General features: G+C 37.7%; 1 protein-coding gene across 2 annotated transcripts; it reads left to right on the plus strand.

Moving 5' to 3' along the window:
- Positions 1-19,686: 19,686 nt before the first annotated feature.
- ACOS5 (acyl-CoA synthetase 5) lies at positions 19,687-23,768 on the plus strand. Of its 2 annotated transcripts, XM_087333707.1 has the most exons (7): positions 19,687-20,088; positions 20,906-21,736; positions 22,015-22,213; positions 22,348-22,493; positions 22,643-22,710; positions 23,119-23,221; positions 23,369-23,768. In XM_087333707.1, the coding sequence occupies exons 1-7, from the start codon at positions 19,912-19,914 to the stop codon at positions 23,501-23,503; spliced, it is 1,659 nt and encodes a 552-aa protein (XP_087189833.1). In that variant the 5' UTR covers positions 19,687-19,911; the 3' UTR covers positions 23,504-23,768. The 2 variants fall into 2 exon arrangements, with proteins under 2 accessions (XP_087189833.1, XP_087189834.1); XM_087333708.1 differs by lacking the exons at positions 23,119-23,221; positions 23,369-23,768 and having other exon boundaries at positions 22,643-22,714.
- Positions 23,769-25,281: the final 1,513 nt, after the last annotated feature.

Consider the following 25,281-nt stretch of genomic DNA (forward strand, 5'->3'; position numbering starts at 1 on the left):
ATCTTCCAGTTTCAAAGGGATTCGACACGATCTTAACAGTAGTAGATCGATATAAAATGATGGCACATTTTCTACCTTGTACTAAGGATATCACTAGTGAAGAAACCCCTGAAACTGTCCTGCGAGAGGTATGTCGGCATCAATAGCATCACTGGTGATCGCGGACCCCAATTCGTCTCGAAATTCTGGAAGCATCTCTTCAAAATGCTCAAGGTCATTTGTAATCTCTAATCTCTCATCCGTCTATCACCCGCAAATAGACGAACAAGCAAAAAGAACGAATCAAACACTGGAATTATATCTTCGATGTTTTCTAAGCTATCAACAAGATAATTGGGCGGATATTCTCCACTTTGTAGAATTTACGTTGTCGTGTGAATCTTCACACACTATGTAAAAAAAATAATGAAATAATTATTTTAGATTAGGTTAGTAGCTTGTTATAGAAATATGGATGTACTCAAGAGCTTCAAAACACATTTTACTACATACAAAATAGACAACTACATATCAAGTTAGGTGGACATGAACCTTGAGGAGATAGGGAAAATAGAATTTTGAAGTATCCCACATAGATAGGAAACATAAGGCCCTGGCTATATAAGCACATTGAGATCCCTCATTTTTCATTTGTGCTAAAAGCACTTTGGCCACTTTGTCTAGATGGATGAATGTGGCCAAGTTCCCAAAAACCGACTGGCAATAAAATGGAACAGGTTGGTAATGGAACCGGAACCGGCCGGTAAGTAAATTGGAACTGGCTGGAAAGCAATCTGGAACTGGCCTTTAAGTAAACCAGAACCGATCGGAAAGCAATTCGGAATCAGTCGGTAAGCAATCCGGAACCGGCCAGTAAGCAAACCGGAACCGTTCCAGAACTGGCTTGTAAGCAATCCGGAACTCGCCTGTAAGCAAACCGGAACCGGCCAGTAAGCAATTCGGAATCGGTCGGTAAGAAAACCGGAACCGGTTGGGAAGCAAACAGGAAATCCGGTAAGCAAGTTGGAACCGGCAAAATCGGCAATCGGATGGTGTCAGAAACCTGGCGGATCTGACAACCGGCGATCGGACGGAACTGGTGATCGAGCGGAACTAGCGACCGGACGAGGTTGTACGTGGACCGAATGAATTGGATGGGCAACAATCGAGACAGATGGATGATTAGATCATGTGGCTAATTAAAGTAAAGTAAAGAAAACTAAAGTAAAGGTCATGTGGACGGTCATGTGGAACTAGGAATCCGCGAGCGTGTCATAGAGATCCAAAATGAACACGCAACTTGGGCGGAGTTCGAGAAGGCGCTTCTTGCTGAATACATGCTTGAAGACGCATCACGGATGACTCGACATCCCGGGGGCTCCACTATATATAAAGAGGTTATATCACGTGCATTCATGACATCTTTTATAAACCCCTTATACGTATGTTTTTTATTATTTTAGAGACCCTTTTGTAAAAAAAACAATTAATAAAAATACCACTTAATGTAAATATATATTTTGATAACAACTCTTTTTAAATGCCCTTACATAGAAAACACATGTATGTTCAATACATGTGTGTATGTATATATTGTATTGTATTACATCTGTTGTATATATTTTGTGTATGGGTTATGTGTATGTATTTTAACATGTATGTATTGTATTACATGTGAATGTACATATGTAGTGTATTGTATTCCATGTTTATATATGCATGTGTTGTATATATTTTATGTATGGCATGTGTGTATGTATCTATGTGTTATATGTGCATGTAAGTGTAATGATATGTGTGTGTATATGTATGTATATATGTTTGTGTATGTGTGTACATGTGTTTTATATATGTGCATGCGTGAACGTGTTTTATACATGTCACTACAACAAAATACACTAGTGATGTCAAAACACATCATTATTGGCACTGCTATACATACCATCATTGTGCAACACCTTTTGAAAACATTAAATTTTGCTTTTACTATTTTTAATAATAATAAAAATCTTCTCTTTATTTCTTTTTTTTAAATATATGTTTGTATGTGTCAATGTATGTATGTTTGTTTGCATGTATGTTAGTGTGGAGCCTATGTGTCTTCAAACCATCTTCGAAGAAGGATCACCATCTAAGCATTAAGCATGAAAGGTTATCTTCATTCCATGTCTATGTAACAATGCATATATCGTGGCTTCTTGGAAGTCAAAAACAATATATCTAAAAGAGCATATATAATAACAAGAATACTACACTATGAGATGTCCAAGAATCATTCACAACATTCAACTTGAGCAAGAACTTCACCGTATAAAAACGTTGCAATGCTACAACAAACACACTGAGTTTTTCTCTAAGAAAAATTGAGCATTTGAGTCCCTAAATTGTTACAATGCAATCACTCGCACACAATACTTTTAACCTATAAAACATATTCTCTTCCATAGCCATAGTCATTAATCTCTCTACAACAGAAACAAAGTAGGCTTGGGAACCCACAAACCCTTACATCAAGAACATTTAATTTGAAATTTGCAAGAAAAGTAGTGTTGGGTTATCATCAATGTAAATATGATCAAGCTTCATGTACATGCCCTTTATCATAGTCCTTATGAAATCTAACATTTGCAAACCTACACACAAAAAAAACACGCTTTACTTCTTTGTCAAGCACCATCGTTCAATCAGTTGAAAACCTATAGAGTAACAATAAGAAACCAAAGGTTAATATATTGTTCTAATGAAATAACACAATCAAAATGATAGTTGCAAACAAAAGATGTAGAGTAATAATCAAGAGCATGAATCATTATACCTTCACCTCTTAAGTAATGCTACAATCTTGATCCCATGCACAATAAAATCAACTTTTTTGGTTCGTAATAAAATTTGCAACAAACAAAAGATATAGAGTAATAATCAAGGAGCATCAATCATTCTACCTTCATCTCCTAAGTGATCATGTGCACAATAACATCAACTTATGTGGTCCATAATATATATGCAACACATAACTATGTATGTGTATATATTTATAACTGTGTATGGATGCATGCCTAATGGTTTTCATATTACTATATATGTCTCAATGAGCTCACTTTTCTACAAGCCATCAATGCCGGAAGCTTGAATTAACGAAGCCTACTTCCTTATAGTTTCAAAGGAAACTCCAACATTGCAAGAACTATTCAAGGTTAACACACTCATATATGTCATTTCTTGCCCAAATAAACACATGCTTCAATCTCTTCCATTGTTCGTATGTTATCGTGCCACCTTGAATAGCAAAAAAATGTGGAAACGAAATTTGTTCATTTAGTAAAGAAATTTGGAAACGAAACAAGAGAATGGAACTTCATGTTTGGGTTAGCAGATTAAAATTATCGTTAATATAACACATATCAACAAGATCTATGACCTTTCTGGCAAAGATATCACAAAATAAATTAAGTGTTTTTTATGTGCACCTCAGTGTTGGTTGGTCAAGATTCAAATGGCATGGCATACGCTCTTTGGAAGTTGTATTGGTTCGTCGTCTTTCTTTTTTAGATGATGGTAGATGTGGATTCGAGCTTGCATTCGCATGAAAGCTTGCACAAATCACAACAAACTCTTGTTCGATTGTCACTAGAGTCTCTGGCCTCTATTGTCAATCACTTCTTGAAGTTGCATGAGGTTTCTCAAGACCGAAAGAGCTAGTCTTTCATGTGAAATGACAATAGCAAATACACAAAGTAACATGGCAAAAAAAACATGCGAGAGAATGCTACAAATGCATGTGTGCATGCATTCATACATGCATACAAACACAACCATGGACATGCATATGCAAATACACATACATGCATGCACATGCATACACATACACATACAAACATCGTTATAAACTGATATGGTACTAAACTAAGAACCTTCATGTTTGCAATGTCACCTTCCCTCATGTTTTCCGCATCATTATTTCCTACATCCTCCTCCTCCTCCTCCTCCTCCCCCTCTTCACCACAAACACTTGATTTATCATCGATCAAGTGACAATATTTCCACAAGACCCTCCAATTAATCTGATTTTTGTGGTATCCTTGCAAAGAAAATTCATAGACCGAAGTTTTGAATATATAATTAGCATGATAATATATACAAGGCTATACAGAAATCAAAGTGAAATAAAAAGAAACCAAAAAAAGGAACAATAAAATTTCCGCAAAAGCTAGAGCTGTTATAATACAATTTAAAGATGCAAGATTGTAAAAATCAATTGAAAAATTACATGTGAAAAAAAGAAAACCAAATAATTCTTAAAATAAATGTTTTGTTTACAAAATTAGCAATCCTAAGCATTTCAAGATTATATAGAGAACAATGGAAAAATCGATGTAAAAAACAAAAAACGAAAGTTCACACATTAGAACTTATCCTTCTCTCCCACCTTCTTGTAACTCGTCTTGCACATCCTTGCTTGCTAGAGGTGGACTACTTCGAAGACGAGGTCGATCACGCTCATGGGGCTCTCTCTCTCTCTCTCTCTAGAATCCTCTCTTTAGGGATATCAGTTTTTTTCCCATCTGAACCATACAAAAGGCCTCGAGTAACAAAAGCAAAAAGGAAGTCAATACTCAATTTGCAAACAAAAGTTTGTAAAGTTTTCATTTTGTTTACTTCCTCCAATTTTGTGAATCCGAGCCACCACTTGAATACCTATTATTACCCCCACCATAACCACCAATGTGATTGTTGCCACCATAGCCACCATTTCCACCACCATTGGCATCATTATAGCCACCGACACGACCACTACCACCATATCCATCGTTTCCTCCATCTGATCTCTCCTTGCTACCATAACTTCCACGATCTCCATATCGTGAACCACCACATCTATTGGAGGCATGATAGCCTCCATCATCCCGCCTGATCTTGGTTCATAATAATGTTGCTTCCATTACGCTCTTTTCCATTCATCAACTCAATCGTTTGCTCATTAGAGAATGTCATAAAGCCAAAACCTCGTGATCATCTTGTTTCATAACCATTGATATCCTTGGAGTTGATAACTTCGCCGAAGTATCGGAAGGCGTCGGCAAGACTGCGATCATCGGTGGTCCACGCAAGACCTCCAATGAAGCAGCAATACTCGAGATCTACAATAGTCATTGCGTTTTAAAAAGAGTGTTCTACTGTGTATATGTATGTTCTATACATGTGCATGTTTATGTATGTGGATATCTATATTTGTGTGTGTGTTATGCTCTATACATTTGCATATGTATGTATTGTACTCCATGCATTGTATGTGTGGCATGTGCATATGATGTATTGTAATTTGTATGAATTATTGGTATGGCATGTGTGTATGTATGTGTGTGTTATGTGAGTGTATGTTCTATATACATATGTGTATATGTGTATGTGTACATACATGTATATATATGGGTGTGTCTATTCTATATATACATGCATATGTATTGTATTGCATATATATGTATGTATGTGTGTGTGTGTGTGTGTGTGTGTGTGTGTGTGTGATATGTGTACATTTGTAAGTGAATATATATGTACATGTCGTATTGTATTAATTGTATGATGTATCTATTGTATATACCTATGCATTGTATGTATGGGATGTGTGTATGTATGTATTGTATTGTATTGTATTGTATTGTATTGTATTGTATTGCATGTGTTGTATGTATTCTATATATGACATGACATTGTGTGTAAGTTTAGATGTGTATATTGGATCCATTATGTGTTCAATGAATATATGAATGTACATATGTGTATATATGTAATATGTAATGTATACATATGTTTGTATGTGTATGCATACATGTGTGTCTGTAATATGTATATATTATGTACGTATTGTAATTTGTAGTTTGTATGACCTCGTATGACCTATATATATGGTGATATGTGGAATATGTATGTAATACATATATATGTGTGTATGTGTATGGATGTATGTTTGTAAACTTTATACGTGTATCATTGTAGGTATATGTATGTATATATGTTTAGCGATGTTTGAATGCATATATGTACGTCCATGTACAAATGTATGTATGTGTATATATATGTAATATATAATGTATTTATGTATGTATATTTTCGGGGTATTTTAGTGTTTAGTATGTGTATGGCTCATATTTAGATGTATGTTTGCAATACGCACATAATATGTATGCATGTATGTGTGTGTGTGTGTGTGTACGTTGTCATGAAGATCCGTCACTACGCGCGGATCGTGAGGCGGAACCGCCGGGGTTCTGGACCGGAAGGATTCAAAGTCGGTACAAGCTTTGGCGCAAGCTTTGGCAAGAAAGTACTTAAGATAGATTGGGAAAGAGAGAAGTTGAGATTAAACGATTGAGAGAGATTGATTGAACTTTTATCTTTGGATTTAAGAAACAAGTTACACGATCAATTTAATAACGAATTTCTTCTTCTTAATTTCATAACAAAAAAAAACGTGTTTTTTTCTCCTCCCCCTTCCTTCTTTTATAGATGCTCTCATGCATATGATGCATGTGAGGGTACAAGACATGCATAAAATGCATGCTTGCCATTTGGCGCTTATGTATTACATGTGGTGCATGATAACCATGTCACTCATTTTAGCTCTCATGTGTGAGAATTTACACGTAAAAGTACAATGATAGAAATATAAATTCAACTAGATGGCATGGCTTAATGGTAAGCCAATTGACTGCTAACTCAGAGGTGCAAGGTTCGAATCCTTACTTGCCCTCCTTGTATATGTATATATGTATATATATTTATATATTTATTTATCTATTCATCGGACGCCGGTTCACCGGATGCCGCCGGTTACCGGTGCCTCGCCGGATGCCGTCGTCTCACCGGCACCGGATGCCGCCGGATGCCGTCACCTCGTCGTTGGCGGTTGCTAAACCGATTGTCGTCGGATGCCGGTGTCTTACTGGCGCCGGATGCCGCAGATTACCGGTGCCTCGCCGAATGCCGTCGTCTCACCAGCGCCGGATGTCGTCACCTCGCCGCCGCCGGATGCCGGTGTCTCACTGGCGCCGGATCACCGGCTCCATCGTCGGTCCAGTTTTGGTTGGCCAAAACCCTTTACGAGTAGCTAGCCCACCTCCACTCTTAGTTCAAGTTACCTTGAACTCTCTATGCTCCACACATAGACACAAAGATAATAGCTTTTGCTCTACCTTATATATGATGAGAGCCGTATTTGTTGTGCCTATGTGGGATATCTCACAATTTTCTCTTTTCCTTTCACAAACTTTATACCCTCATATCTTGACATTTAGTTATTCGTTTCTCGTGTAATAAAGTGCATTCGAAACCTCCATCATTTTGTACTTAGATATTTATTTAAAATGTTATCTTCACAATTATTGTATTATGTGATTCATACTCGATTTTGTATGTTTTATGGGATTTTCACACTATTGCCGAAAATCTTCACGACATCATAATGTAGTTTGTATGACCCCGTATGACCTATATATATGGTGATATGTCATACTCGATTTTGTATGTTTTATGGGATTTTCACACTATTGCCGAAAATCTTCACGACATCATAATGTAGTTTGTATGACCCCGTATGACCTATATATATGGTGATATTCGTTTCTCGTGTAATAAAGTGCATTCGAAACCTCCATCATTTTGTACTTAGATATTTATTTAAAATGTTATCTTCACAATTATTGTATTATGTGATTCATACTCGATTTTGTATGTTTTATGGGATTTTCACACTATTGCCGAAAATCTTCACGACATCATAATGTAGTTTGTATGACCCCGTATGACCTATATATATGGTGATATGTGGAAGATGTATGTACATGTAACATATGTAATGTAGGTATGTATGTTTATGCACATGTCAATGTACATGATTCAATGTGTATGGATGTGTGCTTGTAATTTGTGCAATGTGCATAATATGTATGTATATATTTAATGTATGTATGTGTATGTATATGTACTATTGTAGTGTGTATAACTATGTGTGTGTGTGTGTGTGTGTGTGTGTGTGTGTGTGTGTGTGTGTGGTGATATATATGTACATATGTATGGAATGTATGTATGTGTATGCATGCATGTAATATATGTATGTGTATGCTTGCATTTAATGTATGTATGTGTATGTATGTATGTTTATATGTCTGACATTGTAGGCATATGTACGTATATACATGTAGCAATGTATGAATGTATGTATGTGTATATATGTTATGTATTTATGTATGTATATTTTCAGTGTATTTTAATGGTTAGTATATGTATATAGCTCATATATGGATGTATGTTTGTAATATTCATATAATATACATGTATATATCTTATGTATGTGTAAGTATACATATATCCAATGTGTGTATGAATGTATATATGTATGTAAGTATTGTAGATTGTATGCTTTCGTATAACCTATATATATGGTGATATGTGGAATATGTATGTGTGTGTGTGTGTGTGTGTGTAAATTTGTATATCATATAATATGTATGGATTATATGATATGTAGTATGTAATTTATTTATGTGTGTGTGTGTAATATATGTACCATGGTTGTATGTATGTGAGTTTGTAATACATATAATATGTAATCTTACATACTTATGTGTATGTGTATATATAATATATAATTTATTTATGTATATTTTTTGTGTTTGATATTTATATATGTTTTTGTATACTTTTGTATAACTGTGTGTATAATAATATATGCGTGTAATATGTAATACATAAAATATGTTTGTAAGAATGTGTATGTATAAATGTAATATGTAATTTTTATGTGTGTATCATGTATATGTGCATGTCAATATATATGGCTTATTCTGATATGTATGTAACATGTATGCATTTATGTGTGTGTGTGTGTGTGTGTGTGTGTGTGTGTGTGTGTGTGTGTGTGTGTGTGTGTGTGTGTGTGTGTGTGTATGTATTTACATTTGGTAATATATATTTGTACAAATATAATATATTCATGAATCATGGATGTAATGTTTAAATGTAGGTATATATGCATGCATGTATATGTATGTATGTGTGTATGCTACTCCAAATTTGAGCATTGTTTGCATAATATATGTTTTACTATCTCATTGAAATATTTAATATTTTATGGGCTTATGTAATTTTTTTCTTTAACATAATTGATAATACCCTTATGTAAATATATTTTCAAATATTTATTTATACCCTTATATATATACATTCTGTATCTCAATGGTCAATAAAAACCCCTTTTGATGAACTCACTGGCTATCATACAAGTATTGACAGTGAAGCCCTTGGGCCCGACATACACTAATGATTTGGATCGAGAAGAAATGAAAGAATTTGTGTGCATTGGGAGTATATGTGGAATTCGACCAGAAGTACAACCGACTTCCGAGTGTTGATCAACGAGTTCTCGATGGAGATAAAGTTTTGCTATTCCTAAAGGCGGTGGATACAAAAGACCGACGAGAATTGGGCGGTTTTTTGGAGGACGAAACACAACCGAATGGCTTGGTAGCGGATTGGACGGCGGTGAAGAAGGTTTGTAGCCGTCTTGATAAGCGTCGACAATGGCAAGAGGAAACTGATATGGAGAATCTACAAACATGGAGGAGGAAAGCACCTGCGACGGTCGAGCCTAACAAGCCGATCAACAATTTCGACAAGAAAGCGATGGAGGACTCTAGAATCGAAGAGCTCTCCAAGAAATTTGAAGCGGTATCGCTGGCCAACTTAGGTCGACGCGGGCCCAAGGGAAAAGAAGTGTATAGATGTGTGTGGTGCAACAGCTTCGAGCACTCACGACGGGAATGCACTGACTTGCAAGACGCGATTCGCAAGAATGTCGTCTATTTGGATGGCAACATGATCCACTCAAGTGAGACCCGGAAGCCACTACAAGTGAACTTCGGAAGAGGCGGGCTGAAAAAGATTGTAGAAGAGGAAGATGTAAGGCATGTGGAAGCTATGCACTATGCCGCATCGGCCGGGATACGAGTTGGAAAAGAGAATCTAAAGACGATCAAGCTAGAAGGTGACGAGAACTCAAGGCTCCTTATGTCCAATGCTCGGCCACAACCGAGATTCTTTTCATACACAAAAAACGGGAAATAAAACACGACAAGAAGAGGGAAAGAATACACAGGAGGTTTACGTGGAAAACCCCAAAACTAGGGGAAAAACCACGGCAGCCCACAGGCTGCAAACTGTCACTATGTGGGAATATACAACAGTGAGTTCACTGAGGCACCGACCTCGTGCTCACAAATCTTTGCCACAGGCGGCGGTTACAACAGAGGCAACGACCTCTTTCTCTCTCTCTCTCTCTCTCTCTGTACAGTTACGCACACTAATCTCGTGTAATACAGAAAAATGACAACCACCACTCCTAAAGTTTGCCCTAAGTCATATTTATACTAATATGACTTTTCGGCTATTTACAAATGTAGCCTCGATGGGCTCTCAGAAACATATTTACGAATATGTCTCTTCATCCGGTTCTCACCGGGTCTATATCATCCGGCTCTCCGTAGCCGGGTACTCCTCATCCGGTTCATACCGAGCCTGCACCATCCGACTCTCCGTAGCCGAGTACTCCTCATCCGGTTCATACCGGGCCTGCACCATCCGGCTCTCCGTAGCCGAGTACTCCTCATCCGGTTCATACCAGGCCTGCACCATCCGGCTCTCCGTAGCCGAGTACTCCTCATCCGGTTCATACCGGGCCTGCACCATCCGGCTCTTCGTAGCCGGGTCCTCCTCATACGGTTTCGGCCTTGGTCTATCAGCACTGTTCTTCTCCCTTCCCATCCAGAGGGACCTGTCTCCCAACAGAAGGTGGGTTTTGGCCGGCGGTCTTCGAGTGTGAGAAGAAAGGCAAAATTGATTCAGAAGATCTAAAACATGCTGATCAGAATGTGCGACGAGTTACCAGATGGTCAAATCTAGTCGACGAAAACACAAGCTTTGCGGAGGTAGTGTGCGACAACTATGAAGCTCATGTCGAAGAGAAGAGGAAAACAACCGGTGAAGAAGATGGCACGTCAAAGCGTCCCAACACGAGGAACAAAGGGAAAGAAGGGCAAGTCCCACCTACGCCACGAAAAGAGGTTGGAGAAACAAGCATGAAGCCCAGTGGATCGAGCCAATCTGCTCGGATGGAAGTCGAAGAATCAACGAAGAAAGGAAAAGAATGAGCGGCACCGACTTACAAGTTAAGATTGGGCATAGAACAAACGACTGACTTGTGGAAGGTCCTTGAGTAGAAGGTTTTAGTCAGTCATGTCGACCTTACTTTGAGAGAATTACTTGGGATCGCGAAGGAGTTCCATGATACTATCGTGGACCTTATTAAAAGGAAGCGGCAACAATTTGATGAAGAGGAGGTGAAAACAAATGTCATAACCATGGAAAGATCGGAAGAGGAGGAAGAAGAAGAAGTGGTGGCAGATAGCCATTACTCTCGACCTCATTGGGCAAGAGCGACAACAGAGACGCCAGTGAAAATCGGGGAGAAGAAAGAAACCGTGGTAGCCTTGATTGATCATGGCTCGGAGATCAACCTCATGTCGACCAAGTTCTACAAGAAAGGAAGATGGCCGATTAATACAAACCACGGATGGAAGATTCGAGCGGCTATGAAGGCTACGGAGGACTTGTACGGAGCTTGCCCCAATGATAAAGTCACGATCAGGGATGTGGAGATTGATCAACACTTCTTCGTGCAAGACTCGGCTTCGCATCTTGTCATCCTAGGACAACCGTATATAACATCATCCCGGATGGAGACCAAGGTGTTCGATAACAGAGCAGCCTTCGCGTGTGTCAAGAGTCTTGATAATAAAAGATCTGTTCAATTCCTAACGGTGCGAGCTAATCACGAAAGGAACCGAGATAGCCTTGGAGGCGAATCCTAGGATTTATAAAGCGGACTATTGAAGTATGGGGCACAAATAGTCCGAGCAATCATAAGTCCCCATAAGGAAGCAGAGTGCGTGGATTGCAAGGAGAAGCAACATGCATCACACCTAGCGGTGCATGCAAACTAAGACTACTCAACAATAAGGAAAAGTGTTAGATACAAGACTTTGAGGAGGTGTTGAAAGAAGAAAGCATAATCGAAGAAGAAGAATTTGTGTCTTATATTCTGGAGCAAGCCTCATTTAACGACACCATCGGCGAAATCGAGGAAATCGTGGACTTGAGCTATCCTCACCATCAACATGTGATTTCGGTTAACTCCGTCAACATGTACGCTATCATCGAGGCATCTTGATAGAGGAAGCCGAAGTCAACACAAAATATAAAACTGTGGATAGGAAGGTCAAGCCAGTTGTAGTTCCGCTACCGGAAGATACCTGGCAAAAGATGAAGGAAGTTGCAAAAGATCCAAGCTTAAGGAACCCAAATACAATTGGTCACGTCTTCACTGAAGAGACGAAGGGGAAGCTATGAGTTGGAAGGGAGGATTTCCTCCTTCCGGAAGAGGAGCAAATGTTCCACGAAATGCTTGAAAGACATGGGAAAGCTTTCGCATTTTTCCCACAAGAAATCGGATGTGCTAATCCAAGGATGGTAGAACCGATGGTGATCTTTATGGTACCGCATGTGCCTTGGAATTTGAAACCAATACCGGTTCCGAGAGCACACCTACCGAAGTTGATCGAGCTCTTAAAGGAGAAGGTGAGGATGGGAATTTTGGAACCGTCGAACGCTCCTTATTCTAATAGATGGTTCACGGTGCCAAAGAAGAATGGATCGTTGTGATTCATTCAAGATCTTCAACCTTTCAACAAGGTGACAATTCGGAATACTGGAATCGGTCCAAGTGTGGATGAATTTGCCGAGGCGTTTGTGGGCCGGTCCATCTACTCCATTGGTGATCTCTACTCTGGCTACGATCAATTCTAGTTGGCAGTCGACAATCGTGACATTACAACCATAAGAACTCCTATCGGCTTGGTGCAGATGTGTACCTTACCTCAAGGTGCGACGAACTCGGTGGCTCCTATAATGAACGCCATGAACAAGGTCTTGAAGGATTGCATCCCGGATATCACGATGCCATTCTTAGATGATATCCCGATAAAAGGATGTTCGGATGAAGAGAAGGATGAATCAAAAGATAAGGATGGATGTAGAAAGTTCTTCGTGGATCATATGAAAGATTGCTAGAAGGTGCTCCAAAGGCTCGAAGATGCGAATTTGACATTTTCGGGAGAAAAATCCGCATTCGGGCAACCGGAGATCTTGGTGGTAGGTCACTTGTGTGGAGCATACGGTCGGAAGCCTTCGCCATCCAAGGTGAATGCAATCCAAGACATGAAAGAAGAATGCGTAACCCAAACAGAGGTTCGAAGGTTCCTTGGAGCATGCACATTTTATCATATTTGGATTCCACACTACGCCCACATTGCTCAGCCATTATATGGTCTACTAAAGAAGAAGCGGATGTTCGAATGGACGAGCGAGCATACAATCGCCATCCGAAAGCTGAAGAAATTATTGATGGAGGCACCTGCATTACGGAAAGCGGACTATTCATACGGCAAGCCCATTTTCGTGATCGTGGATACTAGTCCAATCGGAATCGGATGGGTTATCAACCAAGAAGATGAAGATTGCAACCGATATGCAATTCGGTTTGGCGTGAAAGTGTTAAGTGACAGGCAAAGAAGGTATGCCCAAGTGAAGAGGGAGCTATGGGGAATCGTCTCGGCAATCAAATCTCATCGTGATTACCTTATTGGAGCAGACGTCATAATTGAGACAGATTGTCTACCAATTTTGGGTATGATATCTGGTTGTAATACACCAGATATTGCCATGTTGCGTTAGATTGCATATATCAAATCACTCAACCCGGAGATCCGTCATGTAGCTGGGAAGCGTAATGTCGTTGCAGACATACTATCACAAGCGAGATATGACGGAGAAGAAGATCGACATTCTGATGGAGAGGATGTTGGCTTGGATTTCTTTACAAGTTCCTACGCTCAGGTGCTGACTACTTTCATAGAAGAGGATTACGAAGGCGAATTCGTGGAGATCGGGAAATACTTGAGTTCTCTCCAAAAAGATGAATCATGGTCGACGGAAGACTTCCATCGAATTCGGAAGAAGGCATACAAGTATTTCCTTAAGGATGGAGTTCTTTGGAGGCATGCAAAAAAGAAGAATGGGACTCCAATGAGAGTTGTCTGCAAGCTAGAAGACCGACAAAAACTAATGTCTGAATTTCATGATAGTGTTTTTGTAGGCCATCGAGGAATATGGGCTACATTTGTGAAGCTTAAGGAGAAATATTGGTGGCTGGGCATTTACAAAGATGTAGCAGCTTATGTGGAAACATGTAAGGAATGTCAGATGTTTTCGAATATTCGCCATCGAGATGAACTTCATCCGACTTACCCGTTGGCTATGCATTACAAGTGGATGGTGGACATCGTGAGGACGCCAATGGGGCGATGGCAGATGAAGTATCTTGTGCTCGCGAGAGAGGATCTTACCAATCAAGTTGAAGGGCGAGCATTGAGACCTAAGGAGACATCATCGGTATGCAAATTCCTTCTTGAAGATGTTATTTGCAAATATGGATGCGTTGGCAAGATAGTGGTTGATAGAGGCGAGCTAGACGCCAATGAAGCTAGAGAATTCTTCTCTAGGATGGGAATCAAATTATCTCTTACCATGGCGTATAATCTGGAAGCAAATGGGAAAGTGGAACGTGGACATGGACCGATTGTGAAGGCTCTAGTGAAAGCTTGCCATGGGAAAATAGGAGAATGGCCGCGTCTATTGACATTTTCACTATGGGCTGACAAGACTACTCATAGCACGGTGACGGGATACATGCCGGCAGAGCTCATATTCGGACAAAAGCCGATAATGCATGTAGAACAAAGTATTATTTCATGGTTTGCATTGCCATGGCAAGATGAGATAAGTAGAGAAGATCTTCTAGCATTCAGGATTCATCAGTTGGAGCGGAATTTGGAAGATATAGAAGTGGCTAAAGTGTGACTAAAGAATGCAAGGCTAAAGAACAAGAAAGACTTCGATAAACGACATCGACTTCGCCCGAGGAAAATCGTTGAAGGAGATTGGGTGCTAGTCTATGAAAGTAGCCTAGACAACCAACATAGTACGGCTCGAAAATTTTCACAACAATGGTTTGGACCATATGTGGTGAAGAAAGTGGAAGAAAATGCAACATATCATTTAGTAGAATTGGATGGTACACCACTTGCCTTACCAATTGCAGGTAAAAGAATCAAGATCTTCAAGAGAAGAGATAGAATAGAAATTGGATTCGAAGCTTTTGACAATTTTGTCTTGGGCATCAATGAAAAAGTATAGTAAACAAAAGTGGAGCCTCACCGAAATTGGCACATACCGGTGGATGTGCAGGTTTGGTGGGGGCGAATGTCATGTGAATCTTCACACACTATGTAAAAAATAATGAAATAATTATTTTAGATTAGATTAGTAGCTTGTTATAGAAATATGGATGTACTCAAGAGCTTCAAAACACATTTTACTACATACAAAATAGACAACTACATATCAAGTTAGGTGGACATGAAGCTTGAGGAGATAGGGAAAATAGAATTTTGAAGTATCCCACATAGATAGGAAACTTAAGGCCCTAGCTATATAAGCACATTGAGATCAGGCGAAACTGGCGACCGGACGAGGTTGGACGCGAACCGGACGGATTGGATGGGCAGCAATCGAGACAGACGGATGATTGGATCATGTGGCTAATTAAAGTAAAGTAAAGTAAAGTAAAGTAAAGGTCATGTGGATGGTCGCATGCAACTAAAAGAAAAAGCCATGCAACTAAAAAGGGATGCAACTAAAAGTAAAGGCCATGCGACTAAAAGTGGACATGCAAGTAACATGGAAAGCTATGATCAAGGGAGAACTCCATATAAAATTCCATTTTTTTTCCTACACTCATTCTCTTTCCATATTTTTATTTATTTTTCCTTCTTAGCTCCCTTATCTTATGGAAGCCATATCTCTTGTATAACCTAATTCTAATTTTCCCTACGGAAGCTATAACTCTCATAAACCCTAATTTTCCCTACGGAAGCTATATCTCTCAAAATCTAAAATCTCTTAGAAAAGCCAAAAACCCTAAATTTCTATTGAATCCAAGTTCACGTATCCTTGTCGTATTTTCGCGACAACGTATAATAATTTTGTCCACTCATCGACTAGGGTTACAACATTTTATGCTTATATGGGCTATCATCCCCGGTGGTGTGTATTCGAAACTCCGGAGTTACCCATAAAGTTCACGTATCCTTGTCGTATTTTCGCGACAACGTATAATAATTTTGTCCACTCATCAATTAGGGTTACACCATTTTATGCTTATATGGGCTATCATCCCCGGTGGTGTGTATTCGAAACTCCGGAGTTACCCATAAATCCTTCTATAGAGGATTGTTTGGAGAGGCTACGCAAGATACATGCAGACTTATCTACTCATTTATAACAAGCCCAACAAACACAGAAGGATTATGTGGATCGTCATCGGCTTCCATCTAGTTTTAACATTGGAGATAGGGTATGGATATTATGTCAACACATCAAGACTACTCGACCATGCGAGAAATTGGACTATCGACGATTAGGTCCTTTTTGTATTATCGGAAAAATTAATGATGTTGCTTTTCATCTTGATCTACCTTCACAACTACGGATACATCCGGTTTTTCATAGTTCTCTTCTCGAACCGTATCATGACAACACTATTCGGAATCGTATTATACCACCTCCACCCTTGATCAAGCTTGAAGCAGGACCAGAGAACGAAGTAGGTGCCATCCTTGATTCCAAGATTGTTCGCAACAAGCTCTACTATTTGGTCAATTGGCTAGGCTATAGTCCAAGTGAGCGTAGTTGGGAACCAGTCGAGAATATGGTAAATGCTCGAGCTCTTGTTGAGGACTTTTATCGACGATATCCCAACAAGCCAGGACCTCCATCTAAGACGACTCGTGACAATCATTGTCTTAAGGGGGGGGGGGGGAGGGTAGTGTCATGATATAGCATGATATAGCTTCCAAAGGATTTGAACCCATGACCTTGTGGCACATGAGTGGAGCCTTACCATTTAGCTATAAGTTCTAATACAAAGAATATTATTTCCATTTATTATTTCACTTAGGAAATCCATGTATATTCTAGATTTCTCTGGAACATTCTAAAAATGTCAAGAATATTCTTAAAGCCACTATAAAAAGAGGCACATGGCATTATCAAGAACTAAATCGATTCAACGCCAATCTTAAGCCTCCTAGTTGTTCTTGTATCTTTCTTCTTATAATATAATATACTTCTTGTTGTCATCATTATCTCTCTCTCTCTCTCTCTCTCTCTCTCTCTCATGTTTTTCGACCAACCGCACATCTTGGAAAAACACCAAGAAACTTAGGAAGAAATGGTTTGATAAAGAATGTCGTGAAGCTCGAAAGTGCCTTATGGTTTTGGATGTAGTTAAGGATAAAGAGAACTACCAAAAGCATTTGCATGAGTATAAAAGGCTTATTCAAAGAAAGAGAAGAATATGGGAAGTTACTCGGCAATTTATCCAAATGCAAGAGAAAGCACATGCATGTGCTAAATTTTGGGGAAATCTAAAAGGGAAACGCGTTGAGAGTTATGGTGACTTAACTCTTCACGACTTGTCTATGCATTGTAAGAATTTATATGAGTTATCTCTTGCCTGAAAACTGATGTGTTATGGTTCTCTTTCAGATATGCCTCCCTTCTTTACAATTGAGATATATGCATAGGACTTAAGAAATTGGCCTCTCGAAAGGCAAGCGATCTTCAATGTTGCTAGTTTCCATATATGACACACAAGTTGTTTGGATATTTGTTACCTAATATGCATGGTTGTGTACGACTCTTATGTTCGACTACTTTGTAGTTAAAGCTTCACACAATCTTATGTAGTAGAACCAAAAAAATACTAGCATCCCAAATCATTATAAACCAATGTACTACCTCAATCTCAATCATGATCAAAGAAAAACCTTAAGACCTCATCTTTACACTAGGCATTTAGTTAATATCATAGAACCAAAAAATATATTAACATTCCAAATCATTATAAACCAATTTATTACCTCAATTTTAATCATGATCAAAGAAAAACCTTAAGACCTCATCTTCATACTAGCCATTTAGTCAATATCATCATGTGTTATAGTCATCTTTGTTTGGTACACTTACAATGGCCTTAGGTTTTCATCCACAACCAAAAGATTATAGAACAAACTTATTCATCTAATGTTTCCACATCATGATCTCTAAACCATATAATTTATTTTGCAATAAAATTTGTGGCATTTTCCACATCATAATCCCTACACCATATATATCGGCACATTAGTACGGTTTCTATGAACATTCTAAAGCATTTGCAAAAGTTACTTATTCCATTTTTTAAATCATAAAGAGAAATGCTAAATTATAAACACACATTTCAAGAAACAAACTTGAATTTGCCTTGGAAGTTCTTGATGAGAGTTTCTAAAGTTAAGCAAGAGCATTATAATTCCAATGTTAAATTCACTTATAAATTATAATATATTGTTGTGTCAAGAATGTGGGCATAATTATGTGTTTAACATTACTATATGTAAGGAGGAAAACAACATCATCAATGCAAATGAGGTGTGTGTATACGTGCATGTTCATTTCCATGTGCATACGATGTTTAGGTGAATAACTATTAACTTAAGTCTATTCGCGTCTATATAAATTCATTTTATGTGAGCATGTTTTACACAAATTCTTTATCAAGCGTGTGGAAAGTTGTGATGGAAAACCTATAAAAATTTGATTGTTGCGTTACATTAGACTTTCGTAACGTCACCATCATCATGTGGATGTATGTCAATAGGCATACATATATCGTATGTGAATAGATGAGTCAAAAGGAAATTAGATAAAGTTGTGTAGAGTGCATTATAACTTGCATGACTAGATGAGCGAGTGAGCGCATGTGTGTGTAAAGGAACATGCATACCACCAAAAGAATGCAAATAATTTGCATATATGCATTGCAAGTAGAACCTTGATGAACCATAAAGCAATGGAAAAGTAGGGTGGTGTCCAAAACAAAGAGATATCCATTGCCAATATAGGATATGTAACGAAACTTGTCTCCAAAATGGGTAAGGAATCAAGAACATGGTTGGGGTTAGTCAAATTCAATAATACTAAATAATGAAACCAAAATTTGGAAGTCATATTGAAGGTGAGCACTACATACTGATAAGCAAACAAGAAATGAGGTTTTCAGCTATGATTGATAAAAGGAACCAATAAAATGTTCCTTGAAATACGTGGTGAGAGGGACATATCTTGTACATTACAAGGAATTTCCCCCATGAGTTGATACACTTGTATATATAAGATTCCTTAATATAGGTCAATGAATCACATATGAAAGTTTGCCTTGTTACACTTACTACAAAGAAAAAGCAAAAGAAAGGGGAGGAAAAAGAAGTGTGAGATGAATTTTAGAGTAAAGGAAGCTACACACTCTTGTGGTGTCCAACCAAAGATCAACAAGAAAAGGGAGGGGGAAGGTAAAAGGGAGGTGGGTAGGCCATGTGTAGAGGTGCACATTTATAAGTAGCGGAGAGGAGAGGGGTTAATTCTCTAAGGGTTGAGAGAGAGAGAGAGAGAGAGAGAGAGAGAGATTATGTGTGTGTAAGCACATGGGTGTGTTAATTTGTTATAAGCAATAGATGGTATATGATTAAGGTTAGAGAGAGTGTGTGATTTTGTATGTGTGTTGACATTGTTATAAATACTAGGTGAAAATCAAGGGTAGAGTGTGTATTAATTTGTGATAATTACTTGGTAGCATTTTACTAAGGTTAGTTGTAGATTGAGAGAATGGCAACATTGCAAGGAGAGGAAGAGGAGGAGATCATCTTTAAGTCTCAATTGCCACCATCTCCAATCCCTTCTGATCTTTCGCTTCCTCAATTTGTTCTTCAAAACGTCGATGAGTACCCGGATGCAATTGCCATCGTTGATGCATCTGATGGTCGTTCTTTTACTTATGATCAGGTGCTTTCATCTAGGTCACTCAATTACCCCTATAATTCATTATCTATAAACACAAATCCTTCCATAGTTTCTATACAACCATGTCTTTTATTAGTACCTGAACAAGAAACATCCATGTCTTTAGCATTCCATAACATTGTACTAGAGTTTGAAGTCTCATTTTGGCAATTCCTCAATCTAAATGTTGTAAGACACATGTCATCAGCCAATTTTCTACCTACATTAAACATTTTGTCCTTGTTGAGTCTATGACAATTACTCACCAAAAGGGATTCGATAGTGTTGACACATACATGTGCATGGATTTGGTATTGTCGAGATAATAACAAATAAACACATTATAGAATAAAGTTGCGTGGATGATTATGAACCTCTTACATATTTAGTTTTGTTATTTTATTGTCTAATTGGATACAATGTGAATTTTATGTTTCTTTTCTCCCTATTTTTAAAGTCTATACTAGTGTATGAAACTCTATTAGGCTTCTATGTATATGTAAGTATCAATATTTATGGAATTAAGTACTTCATTACTTGTTCTCCCAATCCCTCTCTACACCTCTATGTTTAATTTCTATAGTAAATATCTTTAATGGATTCATGGTTTATAGGTGCTCAAAATGTTGGCTCCAAAAGGACATTAGAAATTAGGTAGTATAGGGTCTAAGATTGATCAATTCATGGACCATTCCTTGCATCTTTATATATACTTTCATTCTAAATCTTGTAGTTTATCCATGCAAGAATCAAGAAATGTTTATTAAATACCGCATTGTTCTATAATCCTTCTAATGCCTTTCAACATTTTGATGTGTAGGTCCGTTCCCTCTCATTGAAAGTTGCTGTTGGGTTATATCTCAACTTCAACATACGTAGAGGAGATGTTGTTTGTGTCATTCTACCTAACATCCCGGAATATCCTTTCATTGTCTTTGGCATTCTCACAGCAGGAGGTGTTTTCACTGGTGGTAACACGTCATCTCACTCTGATGAGCTTACAAAGCAAATCACACATTCTGAAGCAAAGCTCATAATCACAGATGCAATATCTTACCACAAGGTTCAACATCTTGTACCACAAATTCCAATAATTATTGTGGGTCCACATGATCCCCTAGAAGGCGTTACCCCTATTGAAAAACTTTATGAAACCGATACTAGTAATGTTTGCCTACCCCAAGTCTTACAAGAAGATCTTTGTGCCCTCCCTTTCTCTTCAGGCACTACGGGTGTATCCAAAGGAGTCATGATAACTCATCGGAACCTCATTGCAAATTTATGTTCCACACTTTTTGATCTTGAAAGAGCCAATTTGACTCCAGGACAAAATGTTACTCTAGGATTAATGCCCTTCTTCCACATATATGGATTTACTGGAATATGTTGTTCTACTTTAAGATCAAAAGGCACAGTGGTGGTCTTAGCGAGGTTTGAACTTCGACTTTTCTTAAATGCCCTCATTGACTACGGAGTCACCTTTGCTCCTATAGTACCACCCATTATCCTTGCTCTTGTCAAGAATCCTCTTGTGAATGAATTTGATTTGACTAAGCTCAAACTATTAGCTGTTATGACTGCCGCAGCACCTCTTGCACCAGATTTGCAAAAGAACTTTGAAGAAAAGTTTCCAGGAGTTATTATACAAGAGGTGTGTATATTAAAACTGTTATGGTTTGAAAAGAAATGAAATATAAACACAAGTTGTTTACAATGCATTTGAACATTTTATTAGAATAATTGTGTACGACAACATTAATTGCATCAAGCATATTTTCTTTTCTTTTAATTTGTTGTACTAAATAGTGGCTTTTGAATAGTTTACAATGCATCTTGACAAGCTTTCCTATGACATTAAATTAATCTTTTTGAATTCTAAATGCATATAGTTACTTTAACTTATATGTCCCATACCATATTTTTTTACAGGCATATGGGCTGACAGAGCATAGTTGCATAACACTTTCACATTGTGCACCTGACCACGTTCGAGGGAATTCAAAAAAAGGATCTGTAGGATTCATTTTACCCAACTTGGAAGTCAAATTTATTGACCCCGAAACTGGGAAATCGTTACCCCAAAACAAACTTGGAGAGCTTTGTGTTCGTAGTCAATGTGTGACAATAGGTAAGGAGTGGATTTATCCTAAAGATATTTTTTGCCTATAGCCAACATGTGCATATCACATTACATGGTATTTTGCATGAATAATGCAAGATGCTTTGTATATAAACTAAAGTTTCATTTATGTCTTAATATAGGTTATTTCAAGAATGACGAAGCCACAAAGAGCACCATAGATGAAAAGGGTTGGCTACACACAGGAGATATAGGTTACATAGATGATGATGGTGATATATTTATTGTGGATCGGATCAAGGAATTGATCAAGTACAAAGGTTTCCAGGTTGGCAATTAGATTTTGAAACTTGAATATATGATACTTGATCAATGTATATGTCATTTTAACCTAATAATGTGTTGTTTAACAATATTGTCAAGATGAAGATAATCATGAATACGTGTACATGTTTGAATTGTTATTTCTTATGTTAGGTGCCTCCTGCTGAGCTTGAGGCCATTTTAGTCTCCCATCCACAAATAAATGATGCCGCAGTAGTACCGTAAGTACCTTCATTGAGCTACATGGTTTTGTTAACACCTAGTGTTCGCCCTTTACATCATTAGATTTCTAAATGAATTATAAATTATATAAGAGATATGTGTATTGCTCATGCTTATAGATTCGAAGGCTACATTACTGAAATTCTATATTTCGAATTTTTGCATCTTAAAGTTGTGGCCATAAATATAAAGCAATGAGTTTGTTGCTTTTGCATCCATGATAACTATTAGCAACTCTTCATTTGACCATAACAACTTGAATAGATGCAAAAAGCAATAACATGAAAATGAAGGATAGGATTGCATTATGTAAAATAAAGAACAATATGTGCGTGAAATGGAAAATGGAAATATAAAAGAGTAAATACATAATATACCTTTTTTCTTTATACGTGGAATTATGAAAGGATACCAAATGAAGAAGCTGGTGAGATACCCGTAGCATGTGTCGTACTTGCCAACGGGAGCTCTTTAAAAGAGGATGACATCATACACTTTGTGGCGGCCAAGGTATTTAATCTCTACTATTTACGCCAGTGTGTTCTATAGACCAAGTGTCATACACACACTTTTTGCTTACATATGTACATGTATAAATGAATGTTTGTGTACATGTCTATTTACAAAAGATGATGACCAATGGTATGCATCATGTAGGTGGCTTCTTACAAAAAAGTGAGGATGGTGTTCTTTTTTGATAGCATTCCAAAGAATGCTTCGGGCAAAATCTTGAGAAGGAATGCGAGAGACACAGTCCTTAAGCGCCTACAAGATAGTACGAACAATAGTTGATCAATAGTTACAAAGAAACATTTTATACATGTTTTCATGGTCGATGACATTCGAATAACTGAATTTATTGACTTCAAATGCATGACAACATATTACCTTGAAGACTATTAAGGGTGTTCAATGAACATGAGATCATTTCTTTTCTTGAAACAAATAATTTTGTTGCGTCCCAACATGTGCAACATATGTCCTTTCTAAGCTTTGTGACATATTGAATAATGAAATTCCAAAGCAAAAATGATTCTAAGGTATTTATCATTGCTTATATATCCTTCCATTCATACGATAACCCATTTTAGATATATTGTTTTGTTTCGGGAATGTTTTTGTCATTTAATTTCTAGTGCACATTCAATGTCTAAAAATTTGTACTATCCTCGATGCCAAAATGAATCACTTGTAGATATACGGTATAAGTAAATGATTTTAATTATAGAAGATAAAAGGTTCCTTGTAATAATAGACGTGGCATAGAGGTTAAAGGTTGAGCATTTGATGGTAATGTTATTTATAAAACAATGAAAGTTTGCTTGTAGATCTAATTTGCTCACAAAGGTTAGAGTAGATGTACGAAATGATTGCACCGTATAATTCTCCATGACAATTTTTTCTTAAAATTTTATTGATAAAGATAATGTTTTGAGCCCTACAAGAATACTAAGTTGGTCCTCATAATTAGGATGTCTAGCAATTGCAATAACCTTTCTTCGATCTACCTCTTCTCTCATGTGCATAATGAGTTTAAATTTACAATAGCAAGTTGTATTTGTAAAATATGCAAGGATCTTAGACTAATTCTCAAACAAAAAGATCACTTAGAAGACTTGAGGATAAATTAGTAGATTAGGAAAATCGAGTTGATGATTACAAAGATGTAGAATGGTGTATGTAAGCAATATCTACAAGTAGCTCAAAACCCAAGAGTTACTTAACTAGTTCCATACTATTCTAAGTATAATCACACCTAACAATTACTTAATTAGTGTAAAGAATCAAGTGTATGATTTTGTGCAGCGGAATGAAGATGTGTGTGTGTGAGAGAGAGAGAAAGAGAGACGACACATATAGACAGAAAACAAGAAAACTGTATTAACAAGGAAAATAACAACCAACAACAACTACAATGGTGAGAGATGGTGCTCTACATAGTAACCTTCTCTCTACTCTTAGAGAGACAATGCCAGTCATACTTTCAAGGGCCACAGGCTAAGGGGTGGCTCTTCGACTCATTAGTGACCCCTTCCCTCATGTATGCATCAGTGGTTTGGGTTCCAGGGCTGCCATCTTTCATGTGGACGCAATTAGAGAGGCCATGGTGATGATGTTATCACGTCAACTCCGAAGCAAATCGACAGTACCATATGACATTATTAGAGTTGAGTTCACTTTACCCCCAATGTTAGTAGAAACAATTTTTCAACTTGTAATCTTTATTCATAGGATACATAGCCAACCACATGATAGGATATCTCATCAAGCTTTTGAGGCATCTCGATCACTCTATGAGTCCGGCTATACTAGCTCATAGTATGGCATGATGGTGCGTTGGCTTCTTGCAAACGGTCTAGAAATTAATAACCTACCTCCCCTTAGGTACAACCACGTGATTGATAAAACTTTAATCTCTCATGAGGACCGTAATAAAGGAATACGCCAAGAAATATGGCAAATATACACTCGTTATAAATGGATAGCCCCACTAGAGCCACTCCCATCTAAAATGTTGTACAATAAGGAACACTTCATGCACTTCTCTAAGTTAGGTTTTATTACACGAC

The sequence above is a fragment of the Azolla caroliniana genome, unplaced genomic scaffold, assembly GCF_043228905.1.
Source record: "Azolla caroliniana isolate FFs.n. ecotype wild unplaced genomic scaffold, voAzoCaro1.0.p SCAF_17, whole genome shotgun sequence".
In the NCBI taxonomy this organism is placed as follows: Eukaryota; Viridiplantae; Streptophyta; class Polypodiopsida; order Salviniales; family Salviniaceae; genus Azolla; species Azolla caroliniana.

Bases quoted from the DNA above. Each gene is read 5' to 3' on its own strand.
- ACOS5 (XM_087333707.1), top strand. From the start codon at position 19,912: ATGGCAACATTGCAAGGAGAGGAAGAGGAGGAGATCATCTTTAAGTCT. The intron at 20,089-20,905 runs GTGCTTTCATCT...TTTGATGTGTAG, and splicing joins GTTCTTTTACTTATGATCAG to GTCCGTTCCCTCTCATTGAA. The intron at 21,737-22,014 runs GTGTGTATATTA...ATTTTTTTACAG, and splicing joins CAGGAGTTATTATACAAGAG to GCATATGGGCTGACAGAGCA.